The 17,741-nt window shown below is 44.1% G+C and overlaps 1 protein-coding gene across 1 annotated transcript in view; it reads left to right on the forward strand.

The window, feature by feature from the left end:
• Htr3b (5-hydroxytryptamine receptor 3B) overlaps positions 1 to 16,163 on the forward strand; it is a 38,336-nt gene extending 22,173 nt beyond the window's left edge. Inside the window, exons 3-9 of the mRNA XM_003472681.2 lie at positions 3,374 to 3,418; positions 3,733 to 3,842; positions 4,346 to 4,515; positions 5,096 to 5,253; positions 14,257 to 14,467; positions 14,589 to 14,771; positions 15,387 to 16,163. Of these exons, the coding sequence (XP_003472729.1) occupies positions 3,374 to 3,418; positions 3,733 to 3,842; positions 4,346 to 4,515; positions 5,096 to 5,253; positions 14,257 to 14,467; positions 14,589 to 14,771; positions 15,387 to 15,622 (1,113 nt within the window). The 3' untranslated portion in view covers positions 15,623 to 16,163. The remainder of the gene's footprint in view (positions 1 to 3,373; positions 3,419 to 3,732; positions 3,843 to 4,345; positions 4,516 to 5,095; positions 5,254 to 14,256; positions 14,468 to 14,588; positions 14,772 to 15,386) is intronic.
• The last annotated feature ends 1,578 nt before the right edge of the window (positions 16,164 to 17,741 follow it).

A 17,741-nucleotide genomic window follows, 5' to 3' on the forward strand; every position in this document is an offset into this window, starting at 1 on the left:
AATTAGGAGTTCTCTAAGTTGCCCAGCCTGGACTCGAACTTGTGATCCTCCTGCCTCAGCCTCCCAGAATGCTAGGATTACAGGCATGCACCACCATGCCTGGCTATACTTCTTTTAAGAAGTCCTTATGAAATTATTGATTGTTGTATTTTTTTATTGGTGTTAAACTTTGTTGTTGTTGTTGGGGTTTTGAGATGAAGTCTCAGTATGAAGTCTAGGCTGGCCTTGAACTTACTATTAACTCTTAGTTACACTCAGGTTGGCCTCAAATTTCTGCCGCAGCCTGTCTACTGCTGGATTCACAGGTGTGCACCACCACACAGCTGGTGATAAGTTTTTTGAGCTCCTTTTTCAAGGGGTAATCAAGATACATGGTGAATGTCTAACTTTTAGAAATTTTATTATAGTAAAATATACATTGCTAGAATCCCCTCACAATACTCCCACTTTCTTCAGACACACTTATCCTGCCTTCTTGCCACTTTCTGAAACAGTTCTGGAAGACCTCTTTTGTGTCTTCGTGAGGTGTGAACAAAAAGATAGTAGATATTGTTACCGTGTGTCCTTATCCCCAGATTTGCTATACTGCATACTGTCATCCTCCCAAGAGATGCTCAGACGCTGGCCCCAGGCCTGCAAAGTCAACCCGACAATACCAGCACTTAGTTGCTTTATGTGCCTTAGTTGCTATCAATTCAGCCTGTCCTCGGAACCAGGGGATTGCTGGTGGTGGTGGTGGTGGTGGTGGCATGGCGTTGATTCTCAGCTGGCCGCCAGGAGGCTCACGGGAGGCACAGAGTTTTCCTGGAAGCCACTGGGTTTGCACAGCCTACCAGAAGGGCTGGCCGGTTGGCTTCTTGTTGGACCCTCCAAGTCCCAGCATAGCAGATTCTCCAGAGGGGCTGACTTTTCTCTTTTTGAGTTGAGTTTTTAAAAATCCATTCACTCACTCTGTGTTTCTAAATAGGTAGAATTTAATCTACTTATATTCAAGAGTTGTCACTGATAACTAAAGATATCCTCTTGTTGTCTATCTATCATCTACCTACTTATTTGCATTACTGGGAATTGAACTCAGAGTCTTCACACTGAACTACCCCTCTAGTCCTTCTTGCTTAGAAGTTTCCCAGGCAAGTCCCCAAACTGAGATCTTCCTGCTTCAGCCTCCCAAAGTGCTGGGATTACAGGGATGCACAACCACATCTATTTAATTTTTTTTTAAGTTTTTATTTTGTATGTCTTTTTTCCTTTTCTTCCTCTCTTTTTTTGGAGGGCTGGTGGGATGTGCTGTGACAGAGTCTCACTATGTAAATTTAGGCTGGCCTTGAGCTTACTATATTGTCCAAACTAGCCTTGAACTCATGGGAATCCTCCTGCCTCAGGCTTCCAAGTGCTGGGATTTTAGGGTGAGCCACATACCTGGTTCCTTCCTCCCTTTCTTGTTCATCTTTGTGATATGGTGATTTTCTGTGCTGATAGGGTTGGATTCTCTTTTTCTTTCACGTATCTGTTCTTTTATTCTACTGTCGAGTTTTATATTTTCATGATGGTAGCTACCATCCTTACATTTCTAGTATAGGATGCCATAAAGCATTTCTTTAAATCTGGTGAACAACTTTCCTCAGTTTTTGTTTGTCTTGTCTCTTTCTTTTCTTGCAAGATTCACCACTCCTAGTGTAAGAAACTGAAAAATTATGTATGTTCCAAAATCTACAATAAAAACTGTGTAAGAATAAGAAACTGTTCAAAGAGGAAAAGTAATTAGAATAAGAGGAAAAAAGGAAAAAAATAAATTTGTATACATATATACATATATATATATAATAGCTAAAATGACTATACTACTAATTGTATTACTTACTGGAAAGGAACAGCTAATACTCATATATTTAGATCCATTTTACATGTCTATATCTGTTAATCTAAGCAGCCCTCTTGAAGATAACAATACGAAATATTACAACCATTGTCAAATTCCTACCATCTTGTTTTGTAAACCCATACTGTTATTGTATTTGGTTTCTTATTGTTGTTTGTCTGTATTGCTTTTTGTTTTTCTTTTTATATGTCTTTTTTAATCTTAAATTTAAAAAAAAGGATCACCACTCCTGCAGTATCTACAGTATTAGTAGCCTGATCTTACTTAACCTTAAGCATTGTACTTTCTAAAGTCCAAATCTGTGCACACTGCATGTTAGACGGTCAATATACAAAAATTTTTTAGGGCAGAGGGACAGCGCTTTGGCTCATAACAATGATATTAAGCATCTTCTTGTGGAAATTTGTGTATCTACCTTGAACCTATGTCTACTCAAATTCCTTGCTTATTTTTAAGCAGGATTATTTGATTTTTTGTTGTTGAGTTGTAGGAATTCTTTATATATCCTATATTTAGACCCTTGATCAAGTATATGATACATAAATATTTTCTTCCAGTCTGTAAGTTATTATTTTATTTCCTGATAGTGTTCTTTAATGTAACCAAGTATTTTATTTTCATGAAATTTTATTTGTTCATTGCTATATCTAAGAAAACACTGTCTAATTCAAAGTTATAAAGAGGTTTGCTCTTACTTCAAGCCTTTTGTCCATTTTCACATAATAATTGTAAATGCTGTGAGATATTTCTTTTCTTCTTACAACCCCCAAAAACATCACAGCTTGAAAACGTCCTTTACTAGTTTAGATATGGATACAAAAAATGGTAAAGACATTTTTTGTTTGCTGTTCCTGGGGATTTAAAAAAATTACCACATCATTGCAGACATAAGAAATAATACCTATTAAAACCTCTAAAACTATCTTACTTGTATTAAGTTTAGTCAGTTTGTTTTGTAAGCAGAGAAATTTAAGCTTAACACGAATGGCTGCCAATATCAGCTGAAATAACTCTTTTTGAAAGGTTATAAATAATATCTTGATTACAAATGAAATTGTGGGCTCATCTTTTTAGCTCAAAATTGGCTAAGACTGTGTATCATTTTTTAGTTTGATTAATAGCAGGGTAATTAATTAGAGTGGAAAAGAGATTAGCAAATCATTCAAGATGTCAGGTGTAGTCAAATCTAAATACATAACTAAATCTATGGCTCCTGCTGTAATTCAGATCAGAGGTAATGTGGCCACTGCTGCTCTTAATCTGTGATTATATTAGGGTGCTACTGTCATAGGTAATACAGGAAAGCTCAAGCGATAGGTGTTACATACAAAGTAGGAGTTGAGGATACTCAGGTATTGAAGAGTAGGCAATATTTTTAAATGAGTATTATTTGGTTAGATTTGATTCTCTTCCTATGAATTGCCATGCTGTTAAATTTGCCTTTGATTCCTTGTCATTCTAAGATTTGGCAAGGATTTTCTTTTTGTTTTGCAGGATGTACAGAATCAAAAATTAAAGACAAGTGTATGGTATCGTGAGGTAAATGATTATTTTTGTTTCTATGCATGCTGGATTTCTGATCTGGGTTACCATTATTCTAAGGAACAGATTTTATCTGTGCCTTTGTGTTTCCTTAGATCTGCAGCAGACCCCATCTGTTAGAATGCAGGATGTCTGATCAAATATTCTGCTCGGGGCCACCACCTTCAGGAAGTAGATGAATAAATTCTCCCCCTAACAGAGAGTACCCAGAGGCTGACACTCTGGATCATAATCCAAATCTCATCTGGGTTCTTCAGTGAGATTAACCTCTTTCCTTCTTGACAACTTTCTTTCTTGGCTGCTCCTAACAGGTTTGGTACGATGAGTTTTTAGCCTGGAACTCCAGCTTGTTTGACGAGATTAGAGAGATCTCTCTGCCCCTCAGCGCCATCTGGGCGCCCGATATCATCATTAATGAGTTGTAAGTGTGTTGAGTGTGTTCCCTGGGGCTCTGGACGGCTTCAAATCAGACCAGTTGATTTTTACTTTCAGCCATCGTTGTTTTCTGTTTGTTTCTCAAGTTGAAGGGGAGCACACTGTTGGGAATATTCAGGTAAGAAATGCCAACAGTTGACATAATTTAAGATACAGATTTGAGGGCTGGGGATACAGCTCAGTGGCACAAGCCTGGCAAACACAAGGTCATGAATTCGACATTCAGTACCAAAAAAACAAAAAACGCCATATTTGATTACTGTGCTTAAGGTCCCTCTTTATGTCCACAGTGTAACAGTAGCAGATGAATTAAGCTATGAGGCTATCACTGTATCTTTGCTGGGGTCAATCGCTTCATGGGAAATGTAATTCTCTTTGCAGTGCTAGGCTAGTCCTAGGTCTCATGGTCACTAACTTAAAATCAATTCTGTATATGGCTTGAAATAACTAAAACCCTCTTCGTAATAAGTTCTCTTATGTCTTGTATAGTGTGGAAACTGAGAGATCTCCTGACCTTTCCTATGTTTATGTGAACTCATCTGGGACCATTAAGAACTCTAAGCCGATCCAGGTGGTGTCTGCGTGCAGCCTGCAGACATATGCTTTCCCATTTGATATCCAGAATTGCAGCCTGACCTTCAGTAGCATTCTGCACACAGGTAAACTGAGGCATACAGAACACTAGCTGGGAAACTGCCTGTGCTAGGTTGGCATATATACTCTCTTGTAATTACATTGTAATCAAGTTATAATATCATTTCATGTTTGCTTTTAAAAACATAGGTCTTTCTGGGATTTAGCTTAGTGGTGTAAGTGCCCGCTTGGCAAATGTGAGGTCGTGAGTTCGATCCCCAGCACCAAAAAACAAAAAAATGTCTTTTCTTGCAGTTATTTGGCTCCAGCTATAATTCAGATCAGATATAATGTGTTCGCCCACTGCTGCTCTTAATTGTGATTACAATATTAGGATGCTACTGTCATTGAGAATGGTGTAAATCACAGGACAAGGGTCTTCATTCTGTGGAGAGTAGATGCCAAACCTTAAATTTATCATTTTCTTCACTTTAACGACTATAATGATTTTATTCTATGTCTTTGTTGCTGATTTGAAATGAAATCAATAAGTGCATGCACGTAGGAGGGAGTGAGAAGGGAAGCGTTTGACCTGGGAGTTGGGAAGTGGGTTGATGCTGGCACCGCTTTCTCTCCTGGGAAGTAAACTGTCTCTGTTGTTTCTAGTGGAAGACGTAGACCTGCGCTTTCTGAGGAACAGAGAAGACATTAAGCGTGACAAAAAAGCATTTTTGAATGACAATGAATGGGAACTGCTTTCTGTGACCCCAGTATACAACATCCTGCAGAACAGTGCTGGGGATTTTGCACAGATTCAGTTTAATGTAGGTTCTTCCCCTCCCTCCCCCATCGTCCATTTCTCCGCAGCTCTTGTCCCTCTCTGTTGGGTTGAGGAATCTCTGCTCCACTGCATATCCTCCTTCATTATCATACAAGAAAAGTTGGTCCACACAGCTCTGGATATCTACAGAGATCAGAGGTGCAATGGGAGATCTTGGGATCCTATTGTAGTTAGTCCACAAGGGAAAGCAAAGAGAATGGCATTCAGACACCAGAGCCTCACTGGGAAGCTCCCTTCAGCAGGAATCCTGCAACCTTCAGCACATGGCAACATTATCAGTGCTCATTCTACCAAGCAAAGCAAACAAACAAACAAACAAACAGACTCACCATCACTAACAGGTGGGAAGTCTGTCTGATCAATGTGATTGTCCTGATTATAAATTAATTTCAGAGGCAGGTGCATACCATGCTCCTGTTAGGAGCTTGGATATCTGAAGGAATTCGCTAATAGTCACCTGCAAGACCCACAGCAAACACTGGTGGGTTCTGGCTCAGAGAAAACAACCACCAAAAGGGATGTGGTGAACCCACAATGCTCCCACCTACCTCTGGGAAAGCTCTCAAGTTCGTTGCTCCTGGAGAAATTTGCCTGACCGGGCGCTGGAGAATGGTGCGCATAAGACAGGGAAGCCAGCTGATTTGCAGCCCTAGAGGCAATGGTTCTCTGTTTGCTTTTCCTGGCAAATGGTCCTGACGTGGGGTGAGCAGTGCACTCTGCTTCCCTATGCAAAACCAGCTAGTGGCAGTGGAGTGGGGTGGTGGGGCCCTTCACGCCACATAGTGGATCCAGCTGGAAGACTTCAAGCACATCAGGATAGCAAACAAGACGGATTCTCCTAGAAACACACCCTTGGAATAACAGGGCACATTTAGACTAGACCAGTGATAGCAAGCCTTGTAGAAATTGCATGTACAAACTGCAACCCAAAACCCAGCGCAAAGAGCCAACGTTGCAATTAAACCTGAATACTTTTAGTTTAGAAAAACTCACACATTAACATCTTTTGACTTAAAAAGAAAAACCCCGCAATAGCAGAGCTTTCAATGATACAAACAGCTTCTTAAGGAAAGGTTAAAGTTTGCATTTGTGCCAGGCCTGGAGGTGTATGCCTGTAATTTCAGCACTCAGAAAGCTGAGGCAGGAGGATTGCTGTGAGTTCAAGGTCAGCCTGAACTGCCCAGCGAGACGCTGTTTCTGGGGGAAAACGTTTGCATTTGGTATGCTTTTGCACATCTGCTGTTGTACTCATGGTGATAATTTGTCAAACCTTAGCTCACATCTTAAGTAGAAAGCAACTCATGCAACTCTCGGGTCCTTGTTAGTGCAGTCTGATGACCCTACGCCTTTCTGAGCATGCACATGGCCTTTGTGTGTGATGTTATTTGATGTTCGGCTGCAGGGACAGTACTGAGCGACAGAGAGGGCCTCCGTGTCCACTGCAGCACGCGTGCCATGGGTGTGCCACCACTAGACTAAACCAAGGTGCTGTCTGATGATGAAATAAGCTATTGCTGAGGGCGCAGGGGTTCCTCTTTTGAACAAACGGAGTTGCACGCAGCTTTCTAGCAAAACTCTTGTTCAGTTGGGGTCTCTTGGAGACACGTGGAGCTTGAGCCTGACTATTGCATCCCGCTGCCTAGCAGCTAGTTGCAACTCTCACCTTCCTGGGAGTGGGCTGGGGTTTGGGTTTCTTGTGTAGAATTCTGCTTCCTCTTTAGCAAAATTTGTGCTGCGGCCATCTTGTCCACTTTTTAAGTAAAAGAAAGAAAGGTGGGGGAAAACAAGCTTTAGAAAAAAATTTCAATGAGTTTCTCGGCTACGAGTAAACACCTCATTAATTTTAAAGACAACAGCCTGCAAACATTATTAATGCAGCCCGAATAATGGAGCGCATTAAAGGGAAATGTGAGGGAGTAGCACGTGCAAGGTGGGATATAGTCACCTACCAAGCACCACTGAGAAGGCTGCACAGACCATTACCTACACTGCACGGAGGAGGCAGACAGAGGCGAGAGAGAGAGAAAGGCAGCCAGCAGCGCACGCCTGTGCGTCTCTGCGCATGCGCGCACGCACTCCCGCGCTCTCCACGTAGCAGCTGCCCTTTGTAGTTTCGAGTCACCCTTTGCCTTAAATGTTAATTTTTCTTCTCAACAGCACCTAAAGTTTTCTTTGTAGTCCCTCCACTTGGAAAATGATTAGCATAGCTGAAAAAAGTGCCTCACGGAGGGGAGTCTTCTCCAGATGGAGGATCCACGCTCCAGCTCCGAGCTCCCTTCTCTGTCCTGCTCCTTCCCTTGTCAGGGTTTGCAGGGAGGCACCCATTCGGTTCCTTGCGCTTGGCGACCTCCCCTGCGGGCCTTTGCCCTGGTATTACTATCAGGGCTGCTTTCTACTCCAGTCTAGTCCTCCAGAACAGAGTAGTGAAAGGATCCCACGTAAAGGCACAAATCACATTAGACTCAGGAGTGATCCTGCCGCTTTGGAGACTTTTTCTTTGGTTCTGGGGAATCAAACTCACGACCTCATGCTTGCCAAGCTGTAAAGACTCAAGCTGGATTTTGTTACTATTACAATCCTCTATCTGTCTCAACTTCTCAGCCTCCAAGTGCACCCTGCCTGGGCTCAGTGTTCTTGCTCAGTAGCACAGAGCCAACTATGAATTTAGCATCCAAGACTTCCTGGGGTCTTTCAACAAGCCTTGGCCAGTGATGTGAAGCCCAGAGCCCATGTCTGTGCCAACACCGGGCCTGCCAGGATCCTGACAGCAAAGGGCCATCTCTTTCCTAAACTAACCACCCACTGGGTCCCAGTCCAGGCTACCCAGCAAGAGGCTGGGGACAGGTGGAGCAGGCAGAGGAGATGACAGTCCCGTGCAAATACATTATTGTCTTAGGCCTGTGTACACTGCTGCTGTTTGTACTAAATCAAACACTGTGGGTGCCCTGTTAGTCCTAGCTAATGTGCAATCATAGCTGCTGGCTCTGGGACACGTACTGTTTATCAAAGGGCACCACGGATGCTTTGGAGTCGGGCTGCATTCCACAGGGGTGCCCAGAGCGAGACCCTTCTCCCCACAAGGATGTCCATGTGCAGCCAGGGCCTGATCCAGCAGCCATAGGAGGGCAGGTTTCTTTCAATACGTTATTGAAGGTACCGGTTCCCAGAAACAGCAGGGTGAGGATTTGATCTGTATGGCAGTGACTTTTTTAAGTGAGAGTAGAAGTGGGAAGCGGCAGGGATAAAATTTAGAAACTTCTCTTGGATGGAAAAGAGTGGACAACTATGGGAACTAAGCCAGGCCAACCACAGATACCTCGTGTTAAAGTGTTCATTTAGGCAGGAAGTGGGGTACCACACAGCACTCCGAGATACAGGGAAAAGAGCTTCCCTTCCTCTCTTTTTTTTCCATTATAAGGTTCTTTTCTATATTTTATTTTGTTGAGATATCTACTGAATGCAATTGATAAATTTGATAGAAGATGCTTCTGGGCAGCAACAGAAGAGACAGAGAGAGATAGACAGACAGACAGGCATAGATTAGGGCTTTAGGAATCCTTCCCAGGTCTCTCACCCAAAGCATGAATCGTAGAGTTTCTGCTAATCCAGCCAAACCATTAGACAGTCATGGACCAAGCAACTCTCCCCTCAGTGCAAAGATCTTATTTAAATGGCAGTAAGTTCCCCCTTCTTCTGAACTGGGAATGTTGGGAGGGGCTTGGGAGAGGAGGGAAGTGGGCTTCTGTGTGAAGCGTGAGCCTGGGCGTCAAAATTCCGACTAAGTCATAAAGACGGTCATGCAAAATTGAGTACTGGTGGGGTCTTCCATCAAGGAGGCAATTATGGGCTAACCTTGGGGCCTATTCCATCTCCAAGGAGCTCTCCACACACACATTCTGAATTAGATTGATCTCTTTCATTAACATCAATAGGCTCCAAATACCTTTGTGTACTTATTATTACCTGGCTTTAATGGATAATGAAATTGTGGCATAATATTGCTAACACCTGAAGGGTGTCTAATGGAGAACACGGACTGAAACTAAAGTGCTTTTTCTTCCTTTCTGTGGAATTTAAAGGCACCAGCTCCTTTAGTCCATTAGAAATGATGTGCTGTGGGTAGGGGTGGTTTCACAAAGATCAGTGTCTCACTGAGCTGGCGATAGCTCTTCCTAGCCAAAGCAAGGGTCATGGCTTCTGTCGTGATTTATGAGAGGTAGTCTTCAGAAAGACCAGTCCGCAACAGGAGAGCCCCCTATGGGGGACTCTACACTGCCATTCTTCTGGTACCAAAGGCAGCATGATTCATAGACTGTAATGCAATTCAACGAGCATCTTTTTGTGTACCAATTCCCATGGTAAACACTTAACACACCAAGATGAATAAAAGTGGCTCCTGATATCTATCACGGACCCCAAAATCTGCCCAGGGAGACACAGTAACAACAACTGCAGTCAGAACACTTTACGCTAGGCAGCAATCTAAGAGTCTGTAGACGTTTACACCCATGAGCTAGGTTCTCAATGGATCTGGATGTTTTACAAGTGAATGGATTGAGGTGCCGAGAAGTTAGGTTACAGGCTGACTGGTGGACCAGTAAAACCAGGACTTGAACCCAGGGAATCTGGCTCCAAAATCCACGTGCCTAATCCTACCTCATGATGACACACAATGCAGCTCATTCCAGTCCATTTTATTGGCAGCCACATGCCGTGTGTTACAGGGAAAACCATCATTAATAGTTTCACCAGGCTACTGTAACAAAGTACCCAACTGTGGCTTAATACAGTGGAAATGTGCTCTCTGGTCATTCTGGATACTGGAAAGCTGGACTCAAGAAGCCCAATCATCTGGGCATTCCTTGGCTTGCAGACCCATCGCTCCATCTGCTGCCACATTCACAGTGTGTTCTGAGTGTCTAAGGACATAAGTCTACTGGATCAAGGGCCCCACCTCCCCTAGGATGACTTCATCTTAACTAATTATGTTTTCATTTATCCCATTTCCCGATAAGATCATGTTCTGAGGTTCCAGGACTGACATGAAATCTTGAGGACACTATTTACTACAGCCGACCTACCATGCTGTGGCCCTCAAAATTCACATCTGTCTCATGTGCAAAACACATTCATCCAGCTTGGCATTCTTAGAAGTCTTAGCCTATTCTAATACCGACTCTAAATCCAAAATAATCACCCAAATATCAATATTGAGCGTCCCAAGTCTCATCACCTAAGTCTTACAAACCACGTATACATTCTGGGGCAAAATTCCTCTCCAGTCAGACTTATGAAACATCCAGCCTCCAGAGTTGGGTTCATGAACCTGTAAGACAGAGTTCAGGACAAAAGCCTGTCCCATTGGTAATTTAATTCTAGTATTTAGGATGGTTCCCAACACCTTGTTTATGCTGTTTATGCTTTCTATGCTGTTAACAGCATAGAAAAGGGTAAAGGACGCTCAAGATCAAGTGATGTCATGAAGAAAAAGTTTCTGAAAACTATATGATAAAATTAGTTTTTTAAGGCTACACTCGGCTTATGGAGAAAATTAACCTGAAGGGAGCATTGCCTGTAAATCAACCTAAAGAAAAAGGTGGGTCCCTTGTTCTGGAAGAAAATCAAACCAGTAGGGACTATTTGATCTATTTTAGGAATGTGAACATACCTTATCCTAAAGGTAAGAGGAGAATGAATGAGGTAGTTCTAGAGGGGTTTACAGTTTTGTAATCCAGAAACAGGAGTTCTGTGATGTGCTGTGCTGTGCTGTGCTGTGCTGTGCTGTGTAGTTCTGTTCTGATCTGTTCTGTTCTGTTGTTTGAGATAGGGTCTCACTATGGAGCCCAGGCTGGGCTAGAACCCACTGTAATCCTCCTACCTCAGCCTCCAAAACCAGCTGGAAAATTCTTCATTTCACGTCACAGCAGAAGTGAACCATCCACGTTTGTACTTACGATTTTCCTCTCCAGCGTTCAGCTGCTGTTGACATCCAGGGAACCATCGTTGCCCGCAGAATCTAACATAACTTGTAGGTCTCACTGCAAAATCAAAATGTGAAGCCTCTTGTTCAAAAATTATTAAAAGTTTCTAAATAACACCAGGAAAGCATTAAGCCAAGCGCAGGGCCAGTCCAAGGTCAGGACCACGTGGGCCTGCACAGGTCTCACACCCTTGAAGCCAGCTGGTTTCGGCTTAGATTTACATTCACTGTCTGCCTCTGAGTAGAGGGCAACCGTCTTCACTTGTGCTGTTTATACAGGAGCTTTAAAGTGCACAGCAGATCTCAGTCATACACAAGATTTTGGCAAGGCAAAAACAAACTACTTTAAGAAAAGCAGAGCCAGAAGGGATGGTGCACACCTGTTATCTCAGTGCTTGGGAGGCTGAGGCAGGAGGGTCACTTGAGTTCCAGCCTGGTTTTGGCTGCATACTGAGACACTGTCTTAAAAACAAAAACAAACAGAAAAGGAAAGAGTAGGAGTCAAGGCACAGAGAGGTCACCTCACGCAGGACCACTTCGAGGTACTACAGAACTTTCCTCGCTTGATTTTAAGTCTAAAATCTTAACATTTTGACCAAACCAACATGCCTGGTTGCACTTTGCCTTATGATGACGTTATTAGAATTTTCTTGCCCTTCATGCAATCTCTGCCAAGGAGGAAATTTCCATTTCTACACTTTAGAAACAGGAGACCTGGTCGCTGCCCGGCCCATGAGGCCAGGCTAGGCTGGCCGGGCTGGTTTGCAATGGACTCCCAGAGTTGGCCACTTTTTCCCGCCTGTACTACCCATGGCCATCTCGGTCACACATGGTGACAAGAGCCAGAGAGCTGCAGGCTGATGACAATTAATTTTGTTATCGTTTTTCTTGAAATGTGTTTTAACTGAATTACTGCAAAAGTGAGTATTGCTTTGGTGTAGCTGTTTGTCATCAGTCATGCATGATAGGAAAGACAACAGCCAGACTACAACCCACCAACTAGCTCTGGCCTGCCAAGCGCCACCGAGTTGGGACGGGCTCCTGGACATGGTGGCTGGGGAGGCCTCTCTCTGATCAGCAAGCTGGTGTCTGGACACCCTGGCCACGCTGTTCCCCTGTCATCCTCTGCCCATTTCTGGGCTCTGCATGTCTGCTCTGTCTTGGCTTCTGGAGTAGGAGATGGAAATGAGAGAGAACTCTGAGATCCGGTCAAATGTGCGGTGTGGACAGGAGCAGGAGGAATCAGAGTGCGGAGCCCACCCGGCTCGGCCGCTGTCTCATCTTACTTCAGGGAGCAGAGCTGTATTTTTGAAAAGCTGTAAAGTGGAGGATATTACTTGCAACAACTTGGCAGTGAGGATTATATAAATCACATCGTTTGAGTAAATGTACTCTGCACTTATCTGACGGATAGAAAGCATTCCATTGTTTATTAAATCCAAGAGATTCTAAGCATTATTTGTCTAAATTCAGTAGCAAAGGGCCTAGGATGCTCACTTACTTGTTAAACATTTGTTGAATATCTACTATGGGAAAAGTTTTGGTTTTGCCCCGTGGAGGATTATTATTACCTTAGAGATGGGATGCAGCGAGACACGCAGTCTGGTGGGGGAAGCAGCTCAGCTATGCATTCCCTGGTTTCTTTTTAGCAAGGCTGAGAAGAGTAGGTGTTTCTTAAAGACATTTTCCTATTACTATCCCAGAGAACCTAGCTACAAAACACGGCGATGACAGTGGTTTTATGAGACTCACATTCCAAGTTACAAAAGCTGCGCAGAGCTCTGTATGGACCTCTAGTACACACTAAGTGGGATAGTTTTAGTTTTCCCTACTCGGGAGAACCCGTGTCCCCCTTCTGCTCCCTCTGCTGTGCTCCTTGAGGCTGAGCTGGGTCCTGCAGAGGTAGGATGCTTGGTCAGGGAAGAAAGGTACAGGAGTGATGACCGGAAACGGGAAGGAGACAACAAGTGGTCCCGGCCAAGCTGGCTGGGTTCCCAGGAGAAAGCCACCGCCTTCTCTCTCCTCAGGTCTGGCCTCTCCTCAGCCCTGATCCCTTCAGGCCTAAGGGTGGCATCTGCTCACTCAGTCCCCCAAAAGTCCCAGAGTACTGTTCTTTCTGGGGATGGAGGGACTGGGGATCGAACCCAGGACCTTCGTCTCACTGACTTACATCCCAATGCTATTTGTATGTTTGTTTGTTCATTTGCTTGTTTGTTTTGGGACAGGGTCTTACTAAATTGCCTACGCAGGGCTCAAATTTGCGATCTTCCTGCCTCAGTCTCCCAGAGTGTGGGGCTTACAAGCATGAGTCTCAAAGTCCGATCCTGCTGCTATTGTGGTTTCTTTATACCATGATCACATCTTGCAAAGAGTCTCCTTAGTGAGCCCATCTGAAATTTACGAGAAAACTAACCAGAAAATAATACACACTAATTTTGCATAATAAGTGGTTTAAGAGAAGAAGGCTTTTTTTTTTTCTTTTTTTCTTTTTGAAACAGGGTTTCACTACACAGTTTAGGCTGGCCTTGAACTCATTTTGTATCCCAGGCTGTCTTCAAATTTGCAGTGTTCCTCTTGCCTCAGCCTCCCAAGTGCTAAGATTACAGGTGTGTGAAATCATGCATGGCCAGGTTTTGGTTTTAAAAAAATTCGCACCAACTGTGTGAATTCGAACAAGTAACTCAACCTCGCTAAATTTCTCTTTCCTTGTTTGTAAAATGGGGACCACAACAAAATTCAGCCCTTAAATTCAGGACCAAATAAAATAAACATGTGAAATACTTGGTCTAATAACTGTACATAAATGATAAATAACTGCTTCTTATTATAACTGTCAATAACATTAACATAGCTCAGTGTGAAAGGTAAGAGGACATTTTTCCTTTTTTTCTAAATCACAAAGTAACCTCCAACATATTTCTTAGATTAAGAGTGTGTTCCTGGCTACGGTTTGGCCAAATGCTAGTCCCTCATTGTGGATTGAGCAGAGATCTTTTCTCTGGCCAGATGGTGATTCGCAGGCGCCCCCTGGCCTATGTGGTGAGTCTGCTGATACCCAGCATCTTCCTAATGCTCATTGACCTGGGGAGCTTCTACCTGCCCGCCAACTGCCGGGCAAGGATTGTATTCAAGACCAGCGTGCTGGTGGGCTACACGGTCTTCAGGGTCAACATGGCTAACGAGGTGCCAAGGAGCACAGGGAGCACCTCTCTGATCGGTAAGCGGCCCAAGGCCATTGACACCTGTCCAAGAGAGACCTTTCAGGTGAGACCAGGGAGAGGCCGTGGAGTCCCTGGCTGACTCCATCTTCCCCACTCTGGTGTCTTCCCTGCCCTTAGGTGTCTTCTTCACCGTCTGCATGGCCTTCTTGGTACTCAGCTTATCCAAATCAATCCTCTTGATCAGATTTCTCCACAACGAACAGTGCAGTGGGTGGGAACAGCCCCTCTTATGCCTTCAAAAGGATTCTGATGCTGATGGACCTGGAGTGGACCCCGGGACCTGGTGTGCTGGGATAACAGGTTTGTGGGAAGCCTTGAGCCCCCCTATCCTGCCTTGCTTCATCACCCTGGGCACCAGTGCCCACTAGCAAAGCACCGAGTGCTGGATTGTGTGGAGTCCCTGCACTGCATTGTATAGAACCTTTCCAGGGACTGAGGATCACCTCCTGCAGGAGGTCATTCTCTCTCTCTCTCTCTCTCTCTCTCTCTCTCTCTCTCTCTCTTTCTCTCTCTCTCATACACAGACACACATACAAAAGGAGAGGGTTGTATATATTGGAGTCCCAGTTGCCTAACCTGAAAAAGCATATGAATTATCCCCCAGCCTCGAACACTCCAACTGAGTCAATTGGGGCTGGTCCGAGCTCAGAAAATCTCCTAGGTGAATCTCACTTGTTCATGCTCTGCTCAGACAACACAGCTCTACCACATGCTCCAGACCTGCCTTCAGCACGGCCATGCCTACTCTGAGCAAAGAGGGCAAAAGTCACTGACGCTAACCCCAACCCGCTGCCCAGTGCTGCCCACAGCCTCCCTTGAAGGATGAGGCCATCAGCTTCAGGGGAAAGCTCGGCTGGCTTTGTTAGCCTCTGCCTCACCTCATGTTCTGTTCCATTGTTTTGCTCTATCACGCAGAGTCCTCAGTCTATCAAGAGCACCAGGCCCAGCCAGAGACCCTAAAAGAAGTCTGGTTCCAGCTTCGATCCATCAACACCCACCTGCAGACTCAGGACCAGGTGGAGCAGCAGGGCGTGCAATGGCTGGCTCTTCTGTACCGCTTCGACCAGCTGCTCTTCCGAAGCTACCTTCTCGTACTGGGGCTCTACGCCGTCACCCTGTGCTCGCTCTGGGTTCTGTGGAGTGGCTCGTGAGAACCTAGACTGCTGGTCTTGGTCGCGTGCTACCATAGCACTTACAGCGGCTGGAAATATTTCTGAGAGGCGATGGGAGGGGCAGGAATGGTGATTTTAAACGCCTCCCCCTCCGCCTTTGCCCCTTTCCATTGAGCTCAAGAACACAACACTATAGACCACAGAAGATCCAGGAATAACCTGTTCAGGATGAATGTGTATTAACCAAACAATGTGTACAGTGAAGAGTAAGCCTTTGCTCCCCAAGAACCTCTCAATGTCTTTCCGAAAACTCCTAGAACACGCACCCTTATGTGTACGCTTAAACTGTTGTTAACAATATTCAGTCGCCAGGCGTGGTGGTACATGCCTGTAATCACAGCACTCAGGAGGCAGAGGCAGGAGGATCAGTCTGAGTTTGAGGGGTGGGCTGCAAAGTGAGTTCAAGCCCAGCTTTAACTATGTAGTGAAACCCCGTTTGTCATTCACTCATTCATCAAAATCTAGGAACTAGAAATTATTTTAGGCACAGCAGAGAATACAAAATAAATGGTCTTGCCAATGTTCTGGGCTCTTTGCTATTGTTTATATGTCTTTTTTTTTTTTTTTTTTTTTTTTTTTTTGTCTTTTTCCTTTTTACTGGTACCGGGGATTGAACTCACGACTGCCTGCTTTCAAGGCAGGTGCTTATGCTGCTGAGCTAAACCCCCAGCCCCTATATGTCTTTTTTGTTTCAAGTTTTTCTAGGAATTTGTTGTGTTCTCTTTTGTTTTGTTTTGTTTTTCCCTCTAATACAGAAAGGACAGGTATACATGTAGAGACTCATGCATGCGTAGAACTTCTAAACAGCTTATGAGAATCAATTATATAACGCACGATGGAATGAACAGCTACTTTGAAGAAAGACTCAGTAAGGTACCCAGTGCTGATTCTGTAGTGTCATGATGTGGAATCCAGCAATACTATTATTATTTGTTCACAGTGATTTTAGCCTGTTTTGTTTTGTTTAATTTCAACATTCATGAAGGTATGGGCAGCTATTTTGAAGAGAGTGAGAGACACTATGACAGCTGTTGTTGACTTCCCTGTTGTCTGGTCTTGAAGACCTAAAATGCCTTCATCATCCTGTTCTGATCAGTTCTATACTATTTTGTTTTGTATGATTCATTGTATGTGAAGACAACTATTTGGACGAAAATAAGAGACAGTATGATAGATAGTGAAGATCTCTGGTTGTCTTGATTTGAAATCTGTGTTTCCTACATGGTTATCCTATGATCTATTTTGTTCTGTTTTCTTTTACCATCTTTAAAAATAAAATAAAAAAAAAACAAAAAATAAATAAGTGGTCACAGAGTGCTCCCGACTTGAGTTGATTTCCTCCATCAACCTTGAACCAATCAGAACGCAGAACTCCTGCCATGTCTGTACCTTCAGAAGCTCTTGTTTCCACTCTCACAGCTCGGACGCTGCCTCTGCTTTTCTTTCATGCCACGGAGGACCCAGGGCAGAGGCTTCCAGGCCTAGGCCAGCACGGCATTTGGTGAGCACACACCCTGTGTAAGGCGCTGAGCCAGGTGCTTAGACTTGAGGAATTTACAATCCCCCATCCTTAGACTAGTCAGCTAGGTCTACCATAATAAAAAGCTGCAGCCTGAGCTGCGACTTGAACCAGCAGAAATCTATTTTCTCATTGTTCTGGATGCTGGAAGCCCAAGATCAAGGTTCCAACAAATCTGATTTCTTCTGAGACCTCTTGGCTTGTAGACGGCTGCCTTCTCCATGCTGCTTCACAGGGTCCTCTCTCTACCCATCTACACGGCTCTGACTGTTTCTCTTCCTTATATGAATACCAGTCGTCGGGGATTAGGGCCCATCCTGATCCTTAACTGCTCCTATCCAGGCTGTGGCTCCAGATACAGTCGTGTTCTGAGGCACTAGGAGTTAGATTTTGGAGGGACACAGATCAGTCCATAGACCCTCAGCAAGTTGAGAATCTTCAAGGCAGACCAGCAGGCTGGAGGCACAAAGACAGCCATAGTTTGCATCCAGTAATCTGCTGGTAGGATTCCATCTTCTGGAAAATTCAGTCTTTAAAATTAAGGTCCTCAACCAACTGTATGAAGCCCACCTGCATTAA

Source organism: Cavia porcellus, unplaced genomic scaffold (genome assembly GCF_034190915.1).
Source record: "Cavia porcellus strain 051 isolate PalLab524CR breed Dunkin Hartley unplaced genomic scaffold, mCavPor4.1 scaffold_9, whole genome shotgun sequence".
Classification (NCBI taxonomy): domain Eukaryota; kingdom Metazoa; phylum Chordata; class Mammalia; order Rodentia; family Caviidae; genus Cavia; species Cavia porcellus.